The sequence below is a fragment of the Hippichthys cyanospilos genome, chromosome 3 (genome assembly GCF_059441005.1).
Source record: "Hippichthys cyanospilos isolate Australia breed blue-spotted pipefish chromosome 3, RoL_Hcya_1.0, whole genome shotgun sequence".
Classification (NCBI taxonomy): domain Eukaryota; kingdom Metazoa; phylum Chordata; class Actinopteri; order Syngnathiformes; family Syngnathidae; genus Hippichthys; species Hippichthys cyanospilos.
In genome coordinates, this window is record NC_142371.1 from 15,942,658 (window position 1) to 15,955,120 (window position 12,463).

At 60.1% G+C, this 12,463-nt stretch overlaps 2 protein-coding genes across 5 annotated transcripts; one reads left to right on the forward strand and one right to left on the reverse strand.

Annotated features, from left to right (window-relative positions):
* Nucleotides 1–70: 70 nt before the first annotated feature.
* Nucleotides 71–9,463, reverse strand: LOC148425876 (rho guanine nucleotide exchange factor 2-like). 2 transcript variants are annotated; one of them, XM_088412049.1, is made up of 22 exons: nucleotides 9,253–9,463; nucleotides 7,564–7,687; nucleotides 7,418–7,485; nucleotides 6,925–6,988; nucleotides 6,710–6,842; nucleotides 6,535–6,638; nucleotides 6,316–6,459; nucleotides 5,966–6,216; nucleotides 5,767–5,892; nucleotides 4,884–5,001; nucleotides 4,435–4,683; nucleotides 4,287–4,363; nucleotides 4,038–4,210; nucleotides 3,055–3,122; nucleotides 2,785–2,985; nucleotides 2,635–2,712; nucleotides 2,501–2,550; nucleotides 2,113–2,154; nucleotides 2,004–2,054; nucleotides 1,666–1,941; nucleotides 922–1,081; nucleotides 71–619 (listed from the first exon to the last, which is right to left on the reverse strand). In XM_088412049.1, the coding sequence occupies exons 1-22, from the start codon at nucleotides 9,307–9,309 to the stop codon at nucleotides 570–572; spliced, it is 2,664 nt and encodes an 887-aa protein (XP_088268175.1). In that variant the 5' UTR covers nucleotides 9,310–9,463; the 3' UTR covers nucleotides 71–569. The 2 variants fall into 2 exon arrangements, 1 of the variants encoding a protein (XP_088268175.1); XR_015865255.1 differs by lacking the exons at nucleotides 71–619; nucleotides 922–1,081; nucleotides 1,666–1,941; nucleotides 2,004–2,054 and having other exon boundaries at nucleotides 2,112–2,154; nucleotides 2,236–2,550.
* A 356-nt stretch (nucleotides 9,464–9,819) lies between these two features.
* Nucleotides 9,820–12,386, forward strand: LOC148425877 (transmembrane protein 79-like). 3 transcript variants are annotated; one of them, XM_088412119.1, is made up of 5 exons: nucleotides 9,820–10,029; nucleotides 11,293–11,423; nucleotides 11,485–11,679; nucleotides 11,749–11,968; nucleotides 12,059–12,386. In XM_088412119.1, the coding sequence occupies exons 2-5, from the start codon at nucleotides 11,342–11,344 to the stop codon at nucleotides 12,249–12,251; spliced, it is 690 nt and encodes a 229-aa protein (XP_088268245.1). In that variant the 5' UTR covers nucleotides 9,820–10,029; nucleotides 11,293–11,341; the 3' UTR covers nucleotides 12,252–12,386. The 3 variants fall into 3 exon arrangements, with proteins under 3 accessions (XP_088268245.1, XP_088268246.1, XP_088268243.1); XM_088412120.1 differs by lacking the exon at nucleotides 9,820–10,029 and adding an exon at nucleotides 10,048–10,661; XM_088412117.1 differs by lacking the exon at nucleotides 9,820–10,029 and adding an exon at nucleotides 10,051–10,611.
* Nucleotides 12,387–12,463: the final 77 nt, after the last annotated feature.

Sequence of the window (12,463 nt, forward strand, 5' to 3'; positions counted from 1 at the left end):
TAAACGCTGCGGCAAGTACTGCCTTCGGAATGTGGCGTGCAGCAACAAAAAATAAAGAGCGCACATCATATGCATGCCTTTAAACGTTTATAAATATACATATTTATATATACATACACATATGAAGACAAAAAAAGTTCTCCTGAGAACAACAAATCAATAAGATTGACAAGAACAAAAGCATGACGGGAAGCGTCTCAAAACGTCTCCCGAGAGAAATGTGTGCCCTCCATTTTGAAAAATCCTAGCTCACATGCTTAACAGGTTCCTCTGTTTTCATCAGTCATCATCAGTCAATACGAGTTAGATGGAAGTTTCAGTCTTTTCTACAACCATGAAGACAATTAAATAGTCATGAGGATTTCGGCCGTAGAGCGTCGTGAGCATAGTTCGCTCAAGTGTCTAAAAGTGAGTCTTAGGCACGAAAATTTCCCCGCCCGCTCCTACGCACTTCCTCTTTCAAGTCGCAGAGGATTATTCGCAAAGGCCCCCCCCCCCCCCCCCAGCAGGAACCGATGTCCTTTATGCGCCGGTTCTCCTCCTTCCGCCGGCGACGTCGCGGCCGGACGTTAACTGGGCTCGGCTCCGCACTCGCTCTCCTCGGGGATGTCCTGCAGGTCTGAAAGGTCAGAGGTCAAGTTAGCCGTCAAGCACAACGGCGCTCGCCAAGAGCTTGGGAAAAGAGGGAATCAAAAGTTCATTTTTAGATTCAACGTGTCATGATCTATACCGGGGTGACGGGGATGAAAAACGGTCATGGAAAGCGTCCGGTTCGCGTCGGGGTCACCAGTCAATGTCAGCGTTTTGATTGGCAGTCAACGTCAGCGTTTTGATCGGCGCTATCGCTACGCCCTTCTTCATTTGGGATGATAGGCTTAGGCTCATCTCAACAACAAAAATCCGGAGGAGGCCGCTCGCTACCTCTTGGGCTGTCCGAGCGAGGGGAGATCTTCAGCGCTTGTTGCTCTTCGTCCTCCTCGTTGGCTTCCTGAACGCCGTCCAATTGGTCCAGCGGATCGTGAGTGGCCAACGGAGCGAGGGGATGGAGTTCCAGCTCCCTACTGCCCCGCCTCCGCCTCGCCTGCGCAAGTACGAAGCGCAAAGCAAAAGAAACAGTCGCGCCAGGAAGGAAAAGGCAAAAGCCGCTCGCTCGGTTAGCAAAAACGTGCGCGTGGCTCGTTGGCCGTACGAGCGGGGAAAAACTCGCTGTCCGCACGGGGGGGCCTAGGGCGCGTACCGAGCGGAAGGGGAGAGAGAATGAGATGTTGCCCCGCCCGCGGCACTGGCCGAGAACTGCTCTAGAACGCGTGTCGCGCTCGGGTCCTCGGGGGCCGCAGTCCTCCGTGTTTTCCGGGTTCCTCCCCCCAGGAAAGCCGCTTCAAATGACCGGCTTCCCGATCATTGGTGCCGGCTGCGTTTGGGGAGGGAAGCATGGCAAACGTGCGGGACGCCGGTCCTCGAGGACCGGAATTTTGACACCTATGCCCCAAAGGGCAGTTTGCCCATTCGCGCAGACTTCGGAACCGCAGGAGCCGGGGTGCGCTTTTCTATGTCGCCCGGGACCCGGAAGGAAGCGGCTTTTTCGGGCCCGCCGGGTTGGACGGGCCGTTAAATGTGCCTGAGCCTAACCCTGGCGGCGGCGAGTCCGGCGGCCCCGCTCCCTACCGGCTCTCCCTTGAGGACGTCGCCCGGGTCTCCGTTGCTCCGCCTCCTGCCGGCCGGCTGCTGTTGAACGGACTCCTCCTCTCGCGCCCGCAGCCGCTTCACTTCGTCCTGCAGAAGCTCCACTTGCCGCCTCAGCAGCTCCGCTTCACCGCCGCCGCCGTCCAAACCTGTGTCACGCGACACCGAGCGGCTGAGGCGGGACCCGGGGGCGGGGGCGGGGGCGGGTCCCGTTCTGACAAACAGCTCCACCGCCGAGTCCTGGCGAATGACGGCGGCCTGGGGGCGGAGTCGAGGAGTCAGCCAAACGCGAGCCGGGCCGAGCGGCGGCGACCTCCGACCTGAAGAGCGTGGAGCTGCGCGCTCACGGTGACCAGGCGCTCGCGCACTTCCTGCGGAAAGCACAGGCTTAGGTTAAGCCGGGACGCGCAAACGTGACGGAAGGCTCACCTCCTTCAGCGTGGCCTCCTGCAGCCGGTTACCGTTTGCGTCCTGCGGGGAGAACAGTGTCAGGAAAGCGTGCCCTTTTTCGGAGCCGTATCGCCCTTTCCGTTCGATTGTGGATTTTCTCACGCCTCTTTCCACATCGCCTTTTCCCCGTGTGGCAGACGATGGCGTCGAGGAATGTCTTTTGTCCGCTTTTTCGGCGCGGGACGCTCTCCACTTGACTCATTCACCGCCGGCCCACTTCAACGGGATGGCTCCCGGCGGTGAAGGAGCTCGGCGCCGGCCGGACCCGTGCGGAAAGCAAAAGCCAAAAGCCAAAGCGCCTTTGGCGGCCTTCGGCCCTCTGCCTTGGCTCCCGCCCCTCCCTCTGGCGGGCGGCGGCCGAACTCACCTCGGGGGAGTTGAGCTCGAGGGGAGCGTCGGGCGACGCGGCTTGGCCGTCTGATGCAAAGACAACAACACAGGGAGGATGACCACGGTGACGTTATTCTCCATCGCTAGGGATGGACGGCGGCGGCCTCTCACTGCTCATCCGCGCGTCGCAGTTGGCCGCAGACGCTTTGACGAGGCTGCACCCTGCCAGCAGATGGCTCAGCTTGTCCACTGAAGGCCGACGAGAGCACGCTCGGTCAGTCGTCGGCGCTTGCGGCCGCGCGGCGCCGCCTCGGTTTTCACCTTCGCAGATGGCGCCGTTGAGCAGCGGCTCGGCCGAAGGGGCGTGGGCTCCGTCCGCCCGGAACAGCTTCCTATTGTCGGAGCGCTTGGAGCCCGCCTCCGGCGCCGGGCTCCCCCCCGTGGCCTCGGCCAGCTCCCGAAACAACGTCACGCGCTCCTGGAGGAGCTCCAAAACCTCGCGATCCTTCTGCAAGATGTCCGCTGAGCGGGGACGGGCTGTCAAGATGACGCCCGCCGACAAAATGCATCCAGAAGCTCGGCCGGCGCTACCTTTGAGTCGTCGCAGTAGGGCTTTGTCTTCTGTTTCGATCAATGGGAATTCCTCTCTGGATGGACAGCTGCGCACAGACCGGGACACGCGCGCTGTGACCGGCGGACGCCACTTCTGCGCGCACGTCGCGCGCGCTGCCGCGCGAGCCGTCGTCCCTCGCCATGTCGCCGTCTCGCTCGCTTCTCCCTAACCCTAACGATTGTTTTTTTTTTTTTGCCCTCTTGCGGGATCCGACCAAAGTTTAGGATCGTGTCACGCTTCAAAATAGAAGATCGCGACGTTCGGGTAAAAAGAGCCGGTCAGTCGTCGCTTGGCACCGCGACTACAAACCAAGCGGATTCCCCGCACAGGTGGTGGAGGACAGACACGCCGGCCGCGAGTGCACCGCCAAACGAGTCCCGTTCCCCGCGGACCAAACGCGGCCACGGGCCGTCCGCTTGGTTCGGCCGCCTCCCTTTGTCACTCGCCGGACTCGCGTGGTCCAAAATGATACCCCGCCTCAGAAGGATCGGGTTGCTATGACATTAAAAGCTGTGACGTTAAAAAATCCACTTGGAATTTCATTCGTGTGCAAATAAATGTGTTGCATCGCATCGGCGAGTCCAGTAATCACCGAGTGTGACACGGGGCTGGGGGGCGTCCGGCCGTCAAGCTCCTTAGAACTACGGAAAGCCGGAGGTGCAAACCACGGAAAGCCGGAGGCGCAAACCACGGAAAGCCGGAGGTGCAAACCACGGAAAGCCGGAGGTGCAAACTACGGAAAGCCGGACGTGGAGAGCGGTGAACGCCATTCAAATGGCAAAGTGCGGCCTCTCGTGCCACGCGGCGGCCAAGTTTGTGGGCTTGCGGCTGGGAGCGATGGGAGCGCCGCTTAAGGAACGAGTGCGTCCGTGGCGACGTTCTCCCCGTTGCCGGTCACTACCCGGGAGGGACAGGAGCGCATGTCGCGCGGCGGCGCTAGCTCGGCGTGGCCGGCGGCTACCTGAGGGAGGCCTGCTGGATGAGGCCCATCCAAGTGCGCCGGTCCTCTTTGGAAGAGGCGTGCAGCTCGTACATCACCGGGGGGGTGGAGTCACTGATCAGGTACATCCCGCGCTCCTGATTGGCTACTTCTCGGACAATGAGCTTGGTCAGGGAGACCACGGGGGACTTTTCCTGCCACGCGCGCAAGCACGCATGCGGTCAGAGCAGGCAGGCCGACAATGACTTTGGATCGTCGGCGGGAGCTTACAAAGGACGCAAAGGTGAACTTCTGATCCTTTTCCTGGAGGAAGACCAAGATGTCCGACATCAGCAGGACGTGGACATCTGGACGTTGAAAACAGGACAGGACGCGTGATTGCGGCCGGCGCTCGCCGTGGGGGTCTCCGGTCCCGTACCTTTCATCCTGGAGCTTTGGAGCTTCCAAAGCAGCATTCCCTCATGGAGGAGCTTACGTCGCAGGAGCTCCCCTCCTCGGAAGACGCCGCCGCCGCGCACCTCCGCTTGAGCCCGGGGGTCCAGTCGGGCTTGGACCTCCTGCAGCCTCCTGGTCCGGTCCAGCTCCAGAACCTCCTTATCCACCGAGCCGATCAGCTCCTTGAGGAGGACCAGGGCTCGGCCGAGCGCGCGCGCCTCCTCCTCGTTGCCTGGCGGGAGGGACGGGAGGTCGCCGGACTTCCTACTCGCTCCTCCCGGAGTCACACTCCCCCTCCCGAGCGAGAGAGAATGTGCGCGCGGCCTCTTTTGGGGCCCCGAAAGCGTCTGGCGCCCACGCCCGAGGCGAAGGCTCGTCATCTCGCCGAGCGGGACCGCGCTACGCCGGCCGGGATCCCAAACGGGCTCGTACCTTTGGTGTTGTCGAGGATCCTCTGAATGAGCACGGGATATTTGGTGATCCTCTGGGTGACCAGCAGGATGCACTCCTGGACGCCGTGGCGACGCAGCAGAGGACCGCGGCAGGCGCGCTGCGCGGGAGGGCAAAGCCGTGCTTAGTGGAGCTTTGTCGAATTCTACTTTTCTTTCGCTGCGTTGCCGACGTTGGAAAAGCACTTGCTTTGGGTTGTGCATTCGAGTATTTAGGAAGCAGAGGCGTGCAAGAACGCCACGAAGACGACTTGCCCCCTGTCGTCTTTCGGAGAGATGCTGCTTTTGTTTGGATTTACTGCTAGTTTTTTGTGCAAAACCACCGGGTGCAATGCCGCGTCAAAGCCAATGAGTGGCAGTGTTTTCCCACTTGAAGGTTTGTGTTTTGGGGGGGGAAAAAAATGGTCGATGATTGCTTTGTATGAAGAAATATACTACGTTTGTATATAATTTTTGGAAAAAACGGGAGGTTTGCGGCGTTCTTCTCCGAGTGAGGCAGAAGTGTGCGGAGATTGTCCCGTGTCGCCCTCCGGAAAACCATCTCGAGACCTTTCCTCTAGCCCGGGGGTGGCCGAGTCCGATCCTTCTGAGCCCCTATCCGGCCTGTTTTCCACATAACCCTCATCCGGTACGCACGATTCAAGTCGCTTATCAGACTTGCAAAAGCTTTGCAAACGTCTGATAACAATCACGGTCAAGGCCATGGCCGTGCCCGGTCCTCCAGAGCCCCCATCCAGCCTGTTTTCATCCGGTACACCCGGTTCAAGCGACCGTGACTGTTATCGGACTGCTCCACCCGAACGCACAAGTCCAACATTTGCCTTGGATCTTTTGAGGGTGGGCTTGAGGTTCGGGTGCTTACTCACCCTAATGAAGTGCTGCAGTCTTCTGTCGCGACTCAGAACGTCTTTGTAGAGTTTCACTGCTTTCGGGTGACGGCTGCAAAATTCCGCGTAAGCTTTCTTCATGTCGTCTGCACACGGACCTGAAAACTAAACCCTCACGCCGTCACGCACGGTTACGCAGACATCCCCTCCGCGATAGCCTCGCGCGCAAATTCCTCACCTGCGTGAGGAGCAGCTCTCCGATATCGGGGACGATCAAGTTGGCCTCGCCGCCCTCGGCGGCGACCCGCTTCCTGCGGGCAAGCAGCTGGGCCAGGAAGGCGGTGTGCAGCTCCAGTAGCTGGTCCAGACACGGGAAGATGGTATGGACCACGCCCGCCTCCAGCATCACTTCCTCCAGCATGCCCCTCCGATACACGCCCTCCATGATGCGCAGCGTGCGCACGTGGTGGAATTCCGTCTGAATCAACTCTGCGCGGGGCGAGCCGAGGGTGAGCGCCGGGGGCGGGAGCCGGGGGCGGGAGCCGGGGGCGGGAGCCGGGGGAGAGAGCCGGCGGCCCCGGCGCGTACCGTAGATGACGTCTTGCTGCTTGATCAGGTCTTTGTGGAGCGTTTGCAGAAACTTGGGCTCCACCACCAGACTCCAACTGTCCGCTTGAAGGCCGCGGCCCTCCCTCTGCAGCTCCTCCAGCAGGGGGCTCCACCACCAGTCCCCTAGGAAAGGCCAAACTCGGCTTTCGAGTCGGCCCGCCGCGGCCGGCCGGCCGGCCGGCGGCCGAAGATACGCACCGTCCTCGGTCAGCGACTCCATGGACAACGTCCGGCTCCGGAAGTTGAGCGACTCGGTGGACTGAGACAGAATCTTCCTGAGGCCCCCCGCGTCCTCGCCGAGGCTGGGCGGACAGACGGCGCCGGCGTGAGCGGCGGTTCCGACGCCGCGCCGCGCCCGGCGCTCCGCACTCACCCGCAGATGTTGTTGGTGGAGACGCTCTTGGCCAGCGAGAGGCCCGAGCGCACCCGCCGGGAACCCAGCAGCGACTGGCGGAGGCTGTCCGACGGGTAGATGGCCGAGGAGGGCCGCTCCTTGGTCGTCGGGGCTGGGGAGCGACGGGACAAGGTGTTCACGGCCCAACCCCGAGCCTACACCCGAGCCAAACCCGCGGCGCGGAGCCCACTCACTTTTTGCCCGCAGAGCCACGTTCTGAAGGGCCGAGCTGTTCCTGGCCATCGCCAGCTTTTGTTGCTGCAAACCGGGCGGGCCGACAGACGGGACGGATGTGAGGGGGGCGAGCGTGCCGATTCTTTCAGGGTTAGTGCGGCGCTCCTCTCGAGCATTTGTGACGAGGAGCGTCAACGGGACGCTCGTTTGGAGAGGGATACTGGACGCGGTTTGCTTTGAAAAAGTCTCCCGCGACGGATTTCTATTTGAAACGCTTACGTAACGCTTACGTACTGTATTCCTATCGCGCTGAAAAAAAACAGGAGTGCGCGTTTGAGGGAGGGGCGAATTTCCGATGAGCTCCATCGCTTAAGCGAAAGGCAAAGCGAAAAGCAGCCATCGGAATTCCGTCCAACGCGCCGGACCGGGTTGGAGCCCCCGCGAGGAACGGTCGGTCCCGCGTCCGCCCGTTCGGCCGGCGAAGCGCGACGACGCCGGGCGTCCCTTCCTTACCTTCTGCTTCATCTTGGCGCAGTTGGCCAAACTGTCTCGGCAGCGGTTGTGAATGGTCACGTTGCAGCCTGAGGGGCACAGAGCGCAAAAGGAGCCATCAGAGAGCTCGGCCGAGGCGCCCGTCGGGGAGGGCGGGGGGTCGTTACCGGGGCAGCTGAGGGCCTCCTTGGCGGTGATGCTCCGGTTGCACGCCGAGCACAGAGTGGTGGAGGAGACGGTGAGGGACGTGAACAGGTGACCTTTGTTGGAGCGGGCCTCCTTCTCCTTGTTCTGACGACACACGCCAAAGCGGCCGAGTCCATTGGCGCCAAAGCTGATCGGAGCTCAGCAAAGGCAAGTTGGGGAGCGCGAGCCGGAACGGAAACGGGCTCTTTGGGAGGGTGCGGTCCCGCCGGCCACCCCCGCGCGGCACCGAGCGCCTCCAGGAGGAAGCTCGACGGCCCCGTCAACTTTTTTACGCGGGCCCCGAGAGTCTCCGTGGGCGCAGTGGATGGCTTGGCCCATCCACTGCGGCATCCGCAACCCTAACCCTCCGCGACATTTGATTATAGCAGAGGGATAGAAGGTGTAGAAGTAGGCCCCGACTTAAAGTCAATGGAAAAAAAGCAATATCGAACAACTTTCGGCAATGGTTAGCTGTGCCCTTTGGCAGCCTTCGGCGTCAAACAGAAAAGTGCTAAATGACACGCTTTTCATCACGGACAGCCGGAGGTGCTGCAGGTGCCGCGTTTACCAATGTCAGTAGCGCGAACAAACATGGCAGCCCCCATGTAACATCATTTTTTGATAACCAGACCCAGCGTTACATTTAACACATTCGGTTGTATTTTTATTTATTTGTGATTTCTTCAACCCTTTTGGAAATGTTTTGTCATTGAATGTATTCCTTCTTAAGGAAAAAAGCTCTCAATCTTACACAATGTCCCTTTAACATGGTCAAAAAGGAAAAAGCCTTTTCCCTGGCACGCGACACAAGTTTGCGGAGCGTTTGACGGTGCGCAAGCTGGGTCGGCGTTCGCCACTCGCTCCGCTCCTTCGAGGCACGTTGGGGGCCGCTCCGGCCGGCCAAAATGACCGGGAGCCCCCACTGAGAGCGTCAACGGGGGGCGTCAGCCGTTTCTTAGCGACCGTTTCAAGCGTTCGAGACCAAAAGCGGGATTTTTCCACATTCAGGCGGGTCTTTGACGAAGTGCCGTTCCCGACTTCTAGTTTTCCTTTTCACTTCCTGTTTTGCACGCGCGCACGCGCGGCGCACGTCGGCCATCCCCTCCCCCCGCCCGTTTCCTCTGCAGGACAAAGCGGCCACGCTGCGAGTAACGGACACACGCGCGCGCGCGCGCGCACACATACACACGTATACACATACACACGCCAAGCGCGAAAGAGGCGCAAAGCCCAAGGCGAACAAGAGGCGCCCGGCTACAAACGCATCGCACGCCCTCGCAAGTCCCGGTGAGGGGTAGGGGAAAAAAAAAGAAGTCTTTTTTTTCCCCTGAAGCTCAACCAGGGGAAAAAACGCTTCTATTTCCGCCAGGTTGCTCCGGATCACAAGCGAACGCGCGCGCACACTCTTCCCGCTGTTGCAAAGCGATCGAACGAATAAATAACCGATCGCAGATCGATATCGCCTTGTCAAACTTGAGGTAGCGGGAGAAGCTCGCGACAATAAAGAAGCGGACCGGCTGGGTCCACGAGGGGGGGGGGGGGGGGGGGGGGGGGCGAGGAAAAAGGCTCAAAGTCACACTGATGCTCTGCACTAATGCTTTGGACGGCTACTAATCGACAATTAGGATCAATGACGGATCTCGGTTTTCTTTCTTTGCTTTGAAGCTTACCTTAGCGTTCATTTCTTTCATCTTGTCCTTGTTCCTTCCCTCCAACAGCCGAGACATCCCGCCCAAAAGTCCGCGCGGAGCCAGCAGTTAGTCAAAGGAAAAGTCAATCGGTCGATCGATCGACCGATCTATTAGCGATCGATCTCCCGCGGAACCGGCAGCTGTTCGGGTCCGGGTCCACCAGGAGCAGTCTGCGGTCCGGGCGCAGGGGCGGAGCTTGGCCGCGAGTGACGGGCCGCGTTGAAGCTAGCGTCCAATCGGAGCCCGGGCCGCCGAAGGGGCTTTCGACCAATCCCCGAGGCGGCTCTCGGCGAAGACCCGCCTACCCGACTCCGGGGGCGTTCGATTTGAGCGTCGGGACGCGGCGGAGCGCGGGGCGGGGCCGGTCGGGAGGTGCCCGTCGCCGTGAGGGCAGGTCACGTGACGCGCGGCGGCCATTGCGGGACGGGCCGGAGGTCACGTGGCTGGCTGCGCGTTCTTTTGATGACGTGGAGCACGCCGGCCTAGCCCCGCCCAGTCGGCGTACGCCGGCGCTCAGAGGAAAAACGTACACAAATAAAGACTAGAGTGGCGTCATAACTTGCCTGAGCTGCTCTTCGAATGGCAACTTCCTTCAGAAAATTAGCTTGAAGAATGTTTACTTTGGCTTTGTTGAAATCGGGATTAGGAAAAAGTTAAAGGCATCCGCAAAAAGGCATCCGTCTTTCACCTGTGATCATATCGTCCGCCGAACCTTTTTGTCACGCATGCAAGTCGACGATGGTCCCAAAATAGAGGGTAACACAAGGGATTTTTGAAACCAAACTCGTTTATTCCGTGTCCTTCATTTCAATGTCATCCCGGGCCGTTTTTCTCCCCTTCAAAAGTGGAAAAGAAACCTTTGCTTTTCAAATAAGCAAGCGATATCAACCGTTTTTGTGGCGCTACGGTCTCCCCGAGCATACAAGTTGGGCGCACATATTTCCTTTGATTCACGGGCTCACCGAACGTCTACTACTTCATTGTCCTCGGGGAAGAAAAACAACCGAGGCAAAAAAGTTTCGGCGCACCCCGTCCCCGGCTCGAGAAACGAGCAGTTCAGGTTCTAGTTCGGGTGTCACCGAAAGAAGGAAAAAAAAAAAGTTAGTGGCGAAATCAATACAAAGCCTGACACCGTTCGGAAACGCTTCACTTCCGCTTTCAAACTTTTACTCCGAGAACATTGTCTCGCCGATTTGACCTACGTCACTCACCTGGAGCGCAAGCGCGCGTCGGGCACACCTGTTGGGGCATCTCGTTATCTGTTTTTTCGGTTCTCCGCGGCCGGCCGGCCGGCCAGCTCGACAAGAAAATCACGACGGAAACCAGAAGCTCCAAGCGGTCAGTCGAACGAGTCCGAAAGCTTTCGAACGCTGGCCGCAAGTTTGACGGTGCTTGTCGCCGTCCTCTTAGCCTGTTAGCAGCGCGTCCGCGGCGAGCAATGTTCGACATCGTCCAGTTTCACTTTCAAAAGTGAAGTCGGCGTACAGTTGAAAGGTCGACCGGCGCCAAAGCTCGGGACTCCCCGCATAAAGCGCGTGTCACGCTCATCCTTTTTGCGTGGCCGGCGAAAGCAAATCGTGTCAACTTCCGCGACCCTTGCTAATCACTTGCCAACTTCTTAAAGTGTCAAATGAAATGACACTCCGCAAGACGTAATCGTGTCAACTTCCGCGACCCTTGCTAATCACTTGCCAACTTCTTAAAGTGTCAAATGAAATGACACTCCGCAAGACGTTAGGGTTAGGAACTTCAAGCACAATTCCGCACGCTCTTATCCTAAGCCATCAATGTGTCGCGCACACTAATCATTGGGAGAACAATCAACACCGCAACGGCTTCCCCGCCTTATCGGCGCAATGAGCCAAGTTGCGAGGACAAAAACCAGTTTGAAGCGCGTCCTATACCGCGCGCCCCGTTTGCTGAGCGCGAATGGGTTCCGCAACTTGGCAACGTTTCACGGAGAACAAACGAGGAACGCGCGAGTCCTGTCGACTGTTGACGAGTCAAAGTCCGTCCTAGGTGGCGCGGTCACGTCACGGTCCCGCTACCTTCCCCGGGCCCGACGCACATGGACGAGGACGCGGGGGGAGGGGCCGAAGAAATGCGGGAAAGCGCCGGAGGTCTCCAGCGCCTCGGCCACCGGGACCACGGTAATTCATTCCGGGGAACCTGACTCCCGCGCGTTCTCATTTGGCTCCCTCTGCGGCTCAGGGGGGCGCGGCTGCCCGGGGCGGGATGTCCTGAAGGTGTGCGTGTCTCTGACGACCTCGGCGCTCTTCTTCCCATTCCTGGTGTGGGGGGGCTTTGTGTTCCTGCCCTTTGACGCCCCCCTGCTGGACGGCGCGCCCCTCAGGATGCTCTACGCGCTGCGCTGCTCCGTTTTTGCCGCCGCGCCCGTGGTCTTGGGTGACTAGCTAGGCGCCGGGCGCCCCCGCCTCGCCGGCGCGCCCGGCTAAGATGCGCCCTTGATGACAGGCTGGCTGGCGGTGGGCGCCGCACGTCTGGGGCGCGGCGCCCCGAGCCCGCTTTGGGACCAAACGGTGGGCTCGGACCCCGGCGTTCACCGCGAGTACACGCGGGAGTCGGCGGGCCTCTTCCTGATGTACTTCCTGCAGCTGGCGGTCACGGCCGTCTACCTGAGCCAGGAGCAGCTCAAGCTGGTGCCCCTGCTGGCCATAGTCTTCGCCTTGGGACGGTGCGGGTGCCCCGCCTCGGGCTCCGGGACGCGCGCGGCCTCAAAGCGGCCCTCAAGCCGCCCTTTTTTTTTTTTTTCTCCGGCCGGCAGGCTGATCTACTGGCCGGCGGCCGCGTCGGGCAGCAGCGTTCGCGCTTTCGGCCTGGGCTTGTCCTTGCTGCCCGGTCTGGCCATGACCGCGGCCAACTTAGCCTTCGTCTTCACGGCCGAGGCGTCCGTGTGGAGCTCGCCCCAAGGTTCCGGCGCCGCGGCGCCCGCCGCCCGTCAGAGGTTCTGGGGATGAAAAAGCGGAGCCAAAGTTCCGGCGCCGCGGCGCCCGTCGGAGGCTCTGGGGATGAAAAAGCGGAGCCGCGGAGAAAGTCCCGACGCCGCCTTGATACTTGCTTTGTGTTTTAATCATAAAGGCCAGTTACTGTCACCGTGATTGGAGCACTTTGTCTGCGCGAGCCGCGACACCTCACCGAGGCCCGCTTGCCGTCGCCTCGCTTCTAACGC

Coding starts and splice junctions, on each gene's coding strand:
- LOC148425876 (XM_088412049.1), bottom strand. CDS start 9,309: ATGTCTCGGCTGTTGGAGGGAAGGAACAAGGACAAGATGAAAGAAATG. Junction 5,893..5,965: donor GAGAGCTGCTCCTCACGCAG/GTGAGGAATTTG, acceptor GTGAGGGTTTAG/TTTTCAGGTCCGTGTGCAGA. Junction 4,684..4,883: donor GATCCTCGACAACACCAAAG/GTACGAGCCCGT, acceptor CCCTCCCGCCAG/GCAACGAGGAGGAGGCGCGC.
- LOC148425877 (XM_088412119.1), top strand. CDS start 11,342: ATGGACGAGGACGCGGGGGGAGGGGCCGAAGAAATGCGGGAAAGCGCC. Junction 11,424..11,484: donor CCTCGGCCACCGGGACCACG/GTAATTCATTCC, acceptor TCTGCGGCTCAG/GGGGGCGCGGCTGCCCGGGG. Junction 11,680..11,748: donor CGCCGCGCCCGTGGTCTTGG/GTGACTAGCTAG, acceptor CCTTGATGACAG/GCTGGCTGGCGGTGGGCGCC.